This window comes from Urocitellus parryii, chromosome 10 (genome assembly GCF_045843805.1).
Source record: "Urocitellus parryii isolate mUroPar1 chromosome 10, mUroPar1.hap1, whole genome shotgun sequence".
Lineage (NCBI taxonomy): Eukaryota > Metazoa > Chordata > Mammalia > Rodentia > Sciuridae > Urocitellus > Urocitellus parryii.
In genome coordinates, this window is record NC_135540.1 from 75,568,794 (window position 1) to 75,578,183 (window position 9,390).

General features: G+C 40.1%; 1 protein-coding gene across 7 annotated transcripts in view; it reads left to right on the forward strand.

The window, feature by feature from the left end:
* The window catches only part of Arhgap24 (Rho GTPase activating protein 24), a 721,844-nt gene extending 717,157 nt beyond the window's left edge, over positions 1 to 4,687 (forward strand). For 4 of the 7 annotated variants that reach the window (XM_077803276.1, XM_077803273.1, XM_077803274.1 and 1 more), the window contains exon 8: positions 466 to 4,686. In XM_077803276.1, coding sequence (XP_077659402.1) covers positions 466 to 709 — 244 coding nt within the window. In that variant the 3' untranslated portion in view covers positions 710 to 4,686. Of the gene's footprint in view, positions 1 to 465 lie in introns of all 7 variants that reach the window. The other 3 variants (XM_077803271.1, XM_077803270.1, XM_077803272.1) reach the window with 1 other exon arrangement.
* The last annotated feature ends 4,703 nt before the right edge of the window (positions 4,688 to 9,390 follow it).

The following is a 9,390-nucleotide window of genomic DNA, read 5'->3' on the forward strand; positions in this document are numbered from 1 at the left end:
ATCTAACCATGACATTATTGTTATCAGAATTTTCCTTTTACAGAAGACAAATGTGTTTTTCCTCCTCTTTCTCCTTCTGTTTAGTGAACTAAGTTCACATTTAGTGTCTGGGAAGCTTCCTTCTTTGACCGCCTCCTGCTTCTCCCCCGTGAGTGCTATATGACCTGATCCTCTGGTTTCTTTGGGACAAATTTTGTTCGTGCACTACTAAATGACAACTAAATGCTTCCAGAAGATGCCTTGGGGCCTTATTATAAATGAAATGACAGTAAATCATTTAGCAAATAGTAAAATGAGACCACAAAATAAAACCTTTTTGATCGTTTAACCTTGTGTCACTGACTTAAAAGGCCTCCTTCTAATTTCCTAAGCGCTGTAGACACAGAGGTAAGAACATTTGAATCCCTCTTGCATTTCAAGTGAATAAATTGCTTTATTCTTTTTCCCTCTTTCTATCCTCTGTAGCTTAGAACAGCGAAATTTGTCTTTGGAAACAGAAATGATGAGTCTCCACGATGAACTGGATCAAGAGAGGAAAAAGTTCACAATGATAGAAATCAAAATGCGAAATGCTGAGCGTGCAAAAGAAGATGCTGAGAAAAGAAATGACATGCTACAGAAGGAAATGGAGCAGTTTTTTTCCACCTTTGGAGAGCTGACAGTGGAACCCAGGAGAACCGAGAGAGGAAACACGATATGGATCCAGTGAGCCTGCTTTCTCTGCTGCCTCTGATGGCTCTTGAAAGAACTCTGGGGATTCTGGTGGGAAACAATATGGGATCAGGTGGCTGGTCACCTGGCTGTACAGAGATCTCACTGGTGAAGGAATATCATTTACAGTCATTAATTACCCATATCTGCAATGTGTACCAAAGTTATATCATGCCCCATCATGCTACTGTCAAGTGTTCAACTGGATATGTGTATATAGAGTAGTTTTTAAAAACTAAACTAAAAATAAGAAGCATATCTCAAGAATTATTTTATTGTTAAGTCTCCTCTATAAATGTTAAATCGATATGTGTTGCAATTTAGCTTGCTTTCAAGCTTCACCCCTTGCACTTAACATAAGCTATTTTTGGCATTGTGTTATCATCTGCTTATTTTATAGATCAATATTTTTATTTCCCCTTTTGTTGAGGAAATGAAGATAAGAAGAAGTATAAATATATACAAAATATATAAGATGAGTTATTAAAAGCGAAAGAATACTTTGTGGCTGTGCTGTTTGTGCCAATAGACCTCGCCATGACCAAAACTAGAAATGTAAATAGTTTTATAAAGTACATTAGAATCACCAGATACCTTTGAACTGCTCTTTTAATTCTTCTCTTGGACCAGCTCAGATTTACTTTGTGAGATAATTTGACACAGATAATTAGTGAGATAACTTTGAGGTTGTGTAAGAAAGTTTTTTCTCAATACCCCTGTTTGCCTTGCCAGATTCACAGATGGCAATATCTCCCATGCAAGATGCATCTTAAGGAGAAAAATTGGTGAAGAATATCATTTAACCATTCATGCTTCAAATTGCTCTGTCCTCCTGAACTGAGTTTCTGTAAATGCTGGATAGTTATTGGAGACATTCTTCCTGCTATTTGGAAGTTAGGAAATGATGCTTCTAACCCATGCCTCACTTGAATACCTATACTATGTATGAGACTGCTTTCCTGTTTCCCAGAGATTGCAGTTTGAATGACAGAAATGAAGTGGTGTCACTGGTGTCCTCAGTGAAACCACTACAGTATGCATCATCTAGTGACATATTTCTTTCACTCAGGCTCTTGTCATCTGGGAGTCTCTCTTCACCACAGATGGTGAAGGCAGTTTGCAGCAAGATGGTGGGAGAAGAGGACCAGGAGGAGTTGGGGGAAAAGTTTGGAAGAAGCAGACTATTTTGCTTCTAATTTCAACAATATCATTTTTTTTCTATATGGAAGACATATTTACTCAATAATTTTAAAACATGAATGATTAAAGTCCAATTTGACAAATATGTTTACTTTCTAGAAAAACTCAGAGTTTTCTGAAGCTATTCTTTTGGAAAGACAATTCTTCACACACCAGTCAGTCAATGATTTGGGGAAACCAGGTAAATAAATCTCACACTAGAGCACAAAGTCAGAAAGGCATAATCGAAAATAAAGACTACTTGAGTTTATGGGATTTGTGTTTTTGGAGATTGAATGTGTGTTTATTTGTTTTCAAGGAGTGTGGTCTTTATAGCATTCATTCTTGTCAATGTTCTGCTTTTATTTACCTCTCCCCACTGAGCAAGCTTATGTGATTGTTCAGTGTCAAGCAGCGACTATATAGCAATATATACTTCTTTATCTTGACTTACCTTTTATCTGTCTTCTCATTTAGGAAACTAGCTACAGCTGTTACAAGGCTGGAGCAGCTGAGGTAGCATAAAGGACCCCTTTCAAACTCTGATTCTTGAGATCAAGTCAGAAAGATTTCAGACATGTCACTCAGAGTGTGTTAGAGGAGATAGGAAAGGTAAAGGGGAAACTCTCAAGAACCCAGAGGGTCCTCTCAGAGAGAAGAACACCAGTGTGCTTTTTTTCCTTCAGTTTTATTAAGGGTCTCAGGAAAGTTTCAGAGAGTTCTGCCCAGATTCACCTCTTGACTTTTGACTGACAGCAGGATGACATCAGATTTTCAAGCCCCCACTGACATGACAACTCTAGGTCACGTTGGTCAGTGCTGACCCATTCTAATTGGGCCTGTTCTTACAGATTTTATGGATGGGGTAATTATCCTTATCTTCCTGAGTTTGGGAATGTGGACAGTGTAAGGGTCACAAAATTCTTCCCCCATCCCTCCTGCCACATCAGAGAAACTTGTATTCTTAACATTAGTGTTTGGGCATGTTAGGCCTGCATATCTCCTGCAGATAGGAAGTCATTTGCTGAGAATGTAACATGTCCTGTAAACTTAAGCCAGGCAGGGCCACAGGCAAATGGCTTTTTTTTTTTTTTTAAGTGAAAGCATGTGGGGGCAGCTTAGTGATTCCCTTTTATAAATTTTTTTTTCGTGTTCCCACCATTCACATATATCTATTCCATATCACTACTTGGATGTCCTAATTCAGATTCAAAGTGGAAAAAATCAATCTCAGTAATTCTCTCCCCAACCCCCAGCCTTTTTTTTTTTTTACATCTTTCTCCATTCCCTGTCTTATCTAATGAAAATCTTGAATTCATCCAAAAAGTTATATGATGCAATAGTTAAAATCAAAGGTTTTGCAATCAAACTGCCTGGGTTTCAGTAGTCTACAATTTCCCCATTGTTATTGAACCTTTGATGCAAATTGTTTTCCCTCTGTGTAACTGTAATTATGAAAATATCACTCCTCTAGACCTGCTCTATGATTTTAACGCGATAGGTTGTGTCAGACTGATCACAGCAGCTAGCATACAGGAAAGACTCCTTTTTCCTTTATCAGTCTGCAGTTCACTCACCAGGTTGTCTGTTTCTTTGGTCAGTTTCCCTCATCTTTTGATGAGAGCTTCTTACGCAGAGCCTCTACCCTTTATTATCGTTATTTGCAGGTTGCCTTTCTAACTCACCCATCTGAACATAGTTGGACTTTTCTAATGAACTTTGATGACTTTCCCTAGACCAAGACAAAGTCCTTCACATAAAATTGCCCTGACTTCCAGTTTTATAATTTCCTACCACTTCCTGTTACACTTGTCATACCAGTTGACACCTCTAGAACTTCCCACCTGCTTTTCCTTATCTGTCTTCCTTATCTCCTGCACAGTCCAGTCATCTGGTAAGAGCCAAATCATTGTTAGTTCTCTATGAAGCTTCCTAGAATCCAAAAGCAGAGTAAATTTACTTTTGTGCTCCCAATTTGTAGCTATTTCTTTTAGAATCTCCTATAGCTTGTTATTTTTGTTGCCAAATAAGAAACATTTCAGGAGCCAGCAAGGTACAGTGGAAATAGCAGGCAATTGAGACCTAGATAAGCATTTCACCAGGCTTTGTGCAGTTCAGCAAGAACAAGTCACTGAACTTCTTTGAGCCTGTTTTCTGGCCTGTGAAGTGGAAATCACTTCTACAAAGGGGCATTGTTATTCCTAAGGGGAGTAGGTAATAGGCCTATTCTAGTACCTGCTGGTTCACTCAACTGATAGCTCTATCCATAACTGTATCTTCTAAAAGATCCAGAATTGCATCTTATTGATCTTTAATCCCTCCCCCTCCCTTCTTTTTGGCAAATGAAGTGCCAAGGCAAAGCATTACTAATGATTTTTGGAAATAACACATAATCATCTTCCTGGTTTTCAACCTTTGATTTATGAGGGATGTTTTCATTAATTTTATTGATCTCCGTGACAATGGCCATGAGCAGCATATCCATCTGGTTCTATTAATTCAGCTAAAAGCCTTGAAATTATCAACTGCAAAATGACATAAGAGTAATTTTTGAGATGAGTTAAGGATACACAGTAGTTGTCATGAAGGGTTTATTTGCTATATCCTGTTTATACTACTTGGATGTCCTAATTCAGATTCTTTGAAACTATGTAACTATAAGGATTCTAGATTACAAGCTCAAGAGAAAGGTTTTGCTTCCATGTTGGTCCTACTATGTTATCTTCACTTGTCAAACTAAATGGCTGGGTTTCTTTTGTAGAGTATTGAAAATATAATTGTCTATGTGACACCAGGCCAACTGGAACATGGACTTTGTATGTTACATATCATGAAATTATGAAAAACTCTTGACTAGAATTTAAATAAAGTCAGTCTTATTTATTCACTAGCTGGGGCTTCCTTCAAAACAAAAACAAAAAACAAAAAAAACCTAGATCATTCCCAGGTAGGACAGTGTACACCACAGATATAATATTGTGGCCTTTGAAATTCAGGCTAGCTTTACAGAATGCAATCTCAGCCACAAACCCCTATCTAGCAGAGTTGCACCCAAATTTGAGTAACTACATAGAGAAGGACATGAATGCGAATTTGGAATTAGAGTCCTAGGTTCAAACCCCGGCTCTACACTTGACAGCTGTACAGACTTTACACAAGTTATATAATACTTATAAACCTGAATTTGTTTGGTTGCTTTGAAAGTAGAGATAACATTAGTGCCTCCCTTATCAAATTTCTGTGAGGAAGAAGTGTGACCCATGAAGTTCTTATCACAGGGCCTTGCACATAGAAAGTGCTTAATAATAAACAGTTATTGGGCCTCAAAATATTCTTAGTGCAAGAACATTCCAGCTCCTAGAGAACAGAGTAGGATTCTGCTTCACTAATTTGTCATAATCAGCAGCAGCAAGAGTATTGTATTCACCAGCAAAGGATATAATTATATCCTGGTCCCAGGGTCTCTAATCTTATCTATTCCCAAATAAGCTTCCACGGGTTGAAGGCAAGGAAAGAGCAACCAAAGCACACTTTCAGCCCTGAGATGAAATAATCACATCATGCTGGAGGATAATGTCTGAGAAATTACCTGCAACTGTCCTTCATCAACTGTCCATGTCCATGCTGAAGATGGTGTTGGTTGTTAAAGGTACTAAGTAAAATAGAATGGAAGTGTTTAAGGATATGGATTGGTGAATGGAAGGGTGCCCTGGAATGCGTGGTCTCCAAGGAATATATGATATATTAGAAAGGTAAGTAAGAGGTCACAGAGGTGAAGCTATGAAAGACACTGCAGAGCTAAGATCTTGAGACATGACATGAAGGATGAACCCAAAGTCATCAGCCAGGGTGGCAGTTTTTGTGAGGGGCTTTCCTAGCCCATGCAACCCTGGGGAGCCTTTGCAATGAAACAGAAATGGCCTATCAAGTCTGTAATGTAGGGATGTCAGTGTGTATCTCACTTCATCAGCAGCATACCCTGAGATCCAGAAAGAGCCTTAGGACCAGGGCGACTTCTTCGCTCTGATTAAAGAAAGTAGCAGGGCAGGAAACGTTTTGCCTTGTTTGAACTCAAAAACCACAGGAAAAGAGGACTGGCTGAGTGGCTCCCACAGGTCTATTTCATTATTCTCTTTATGGTCCTCTTAATTGTACAAGTGGGGAATGAGTTGAAATTTAGAGCTGCCCAGCTTAAAGGCCACTTCCCGAGAAGTGGCTTGGAAAATGAATACTTCCCTAGGCAGCTGATACCCAGGGAACCTTCTGTAGATCTTAAGCAGAAAGTGTAGCTAGTGGAAAGTATATTTTCTATGACTCAGGTCCAGGACTAAATGATACAATTTTTTTTTTGTAGAACTGTGGGATTCTACCCAGGGTTACACACATGCTAGGCAAATGCTTTATCACTGTATGAATCCTAAGCTTTATTTTTTTTTTAACTTATTTTGAGACAGGGTCTCACTAAGTTGCTAAGGCTGGCCTCCAAGTTATGATTCTCCTATCCTGAGTGGCTGGGATTATAGGTGTCATATAATCCACTGAACTCTGTACTATTTATTTTAAACCATACCTAGTGGCTACCCATATGGCCCCTTAAGAGCTAAGCTCAGGTGACCAGTTCATACAACAAAGTTTACCTTTCTTAGGAAGGATATCAGGAGAATATGGACTTGTTAGAATGGAGAACCAAATGGACACCATTTTCTTTGAGTGATTGTGCCTCTGACCTCTAAGGAAAGCTCTGAGCATCCTACCTGTCCTTGTGAACTTGTCATATCCATCTCATCCCTCTCTCCTCAAAATACCCATCTCCTGCCACCTCACAATTGACTATGAATCACAACAAAGGGATCTCCAGGTGCCATGATTTATTTGTTCCCTCCAAAACTCATGTTGAAATTTAATTACCATTGTGGTGGTGTTGGAGGTGGATCCTTGATGAGAAAATTAGGTCATGAAGAAAGTTTAACTCCTGGACTTAAAGTTTACCTCCTGGGATGGGTCTACTCTCAAGTTGGTAAGTAAGTTCTGCTCAGGTGGCACTAGATGAGTTACTGTGAGGGCAGGTTGATATAAAGTGAGGCTGTGTTTTCTCTCTTCCACACGCACCTACTTGCAAGCTCTTCCAATGTCCACCATATTTACAAAATAGTACCTGGCCCTAACCAGATATGTTGCCTGATCATGGACTCAGCAGCTTCCATAACCATGAGTCTTAATAAACTTTTATTTTATTTTTTTAAATTACCAAGTATTAGGTATTCTAATGTAGCAACAAGAAAGGAACCAATACATCAGGGGTCTCACATTCTCTCCCTGATGCCTGTTGCTACACTCCCATATCATTCTCCTTCATCTGTATGCTTATCTCTCTATTGCTCAGTGTCTTCTCTCACTTACTCTAACCTCTGATCCCCTCTCCACGCCTCAGACCTTTCCATTTTACCTTCTATGTCTGGATTATATATCTGTCATTGTCCTTCCCTAAATCCTTTTCTCTGAGACATGGTCAGCCCTTGAAGAAAATACTTCCCTTACAGCCTGTTAGGTGCAGGACAGGCTGAATAAGTTGTCTGCAGGGCATGCCAAACAAAGTTAACTGCAGGGTGACCTGGCCACTCAAACCCTCTGTCTGGTTCTTTATCACCTGTTTGCTTCAAGCCCAAATGCCCAAGCCCCTGCTCAAGGCTGAAGTTCAACCCAGCATTCAAGGCTGAACACTTAACCCCCCTTGTGCCAACAAGGCAGCTTGCAGACCCAGAGACCCCACTAGATTTGGGCTATAAAAACTCCCTCCTGCCGGGCCCCTCTCTCTCTTTCTCTCTTGCTCTTACTCTCTCTATCTCTCTCTCTCTCTTGCTCTCCCTCTCCCTCTCTTCTCTTCTCTTCTCTTCTCTTCTCTTCTCTTCTCTTCTCTTCTCTTCTTCTCTTCTCTTCTTTCTCTCTCTCTCTCTCTCTCTCTCTCTCTCTCTCTCTCTCTCTCTTTGCTCTCCCCCTTCCTTTCTTCTCTCTTTCCTCACTCTCTCTTTTCTCCTCTGTTGCACTGCTGCAGTAAAGATCTCTTGGTCTCTCCGAGTGTTGTGGTCACTTTCCTTTCACAGCCCTCTCCAGTGGTTTCTTTACCCACAACCTGCATACCATGCCCTTCCAAACCTTGGAAGCTGCTCTAGTCTCTACTTTTTCTTATCATTTACTGAATATCTTAGCTCCTAACTAATGGTTTCTCCTATCTCTCCTCCTTCTCCATCCACCAACTTGGCCACTGACATAAAAAAAAAATCTCACTCCTCCCTGCCTGGACCTGGGGCTGTACTTCACATCTCATGCTACCCACACCTGCACCATCCCTAAGACTTCATTGAAAACATCCCATTCTGATAATCGCCGCTCTTTCTAGGCCACTTCCCTTCAGCACTGTCCCTTTACATTTTCTCAGACACTTTCCTAAGTATGTCTAAGCCATTGACTTTGCTAAGATTTCACTAGCTTTCATCCTATGGTGTCCTTTCTTCCTTCTTTGACCAGCTTAGCTCCTGTGGTTCCTTATATCACTTATCCCACTCTCAATTCCCTTTCTCATACCCCCAGCACTGTAGTACCCATTTGGAAAAAAAAATACATCCCAAGCTAAATTTGATTTCTGCTTATTCCTAACCTGCATCTAAGAAATTAAACGTGACTGAAGAGGACCATGTTGACTTTCTCACATTGCAATTATGTAACCACAACTGACATGGCTCACCACTGTCCAGAAACCTGTCTTCACAACTTCCCAGGTCAATTTCACACTTTTCCAACTTATAAAACCCTTCCCCTCCTCACTCACAACGGGAAACTTTGCTTCTGCCTTCCCTGAATTTCTCCTGTGCATGCCACCTCTCCTCCGGCTACAGCTGCCTGTTGTAAACAGCACTACTCCTCTGCTTACATTCCAGAGCCCAACTCTCAAGCATATTGCACCATCAAATAAAAGCCATTTCTCTTTTACATTTTCAAGATTATTCTTTCTCTATTAGTTTTATCAACATATTCCCATGCTGTAATTTTTGAGAACCCTCTCATCATCCCAACTATGCCAGTTGCCCATTCTTTCATTTTTCAAATGCCTTCTTTACATTGCTTCCAGGACAGCACACTTTCCAGGTATTCTCCTACCTCACAGACATCCCCTGTTTCTGATGTCTCTTTATTGATGTGGGAGGCATCTTCATCTTCCATCTCTTCCTCAGCGGCCCTTGGTGCCCTAGTGGTTTCATACAGACTCATAATTTTTAATACTGTTTACAAACGGATTACTCTCAGATTCATATTTCAGCCCAACTTCTTGGACTCCAGCCTAGCAGAAACCCCTGCTATTTATGTGGATATCTAATTTGCAACTAAAATTCCAAAAGCAAATATGACTTTTATCCCAAATATGCCACTAACCTACTGTTCTACAACTTATTACACCTTCATTTATCCCATGGTTTAGATAAAAATAATCTAGACTTTTCTCTG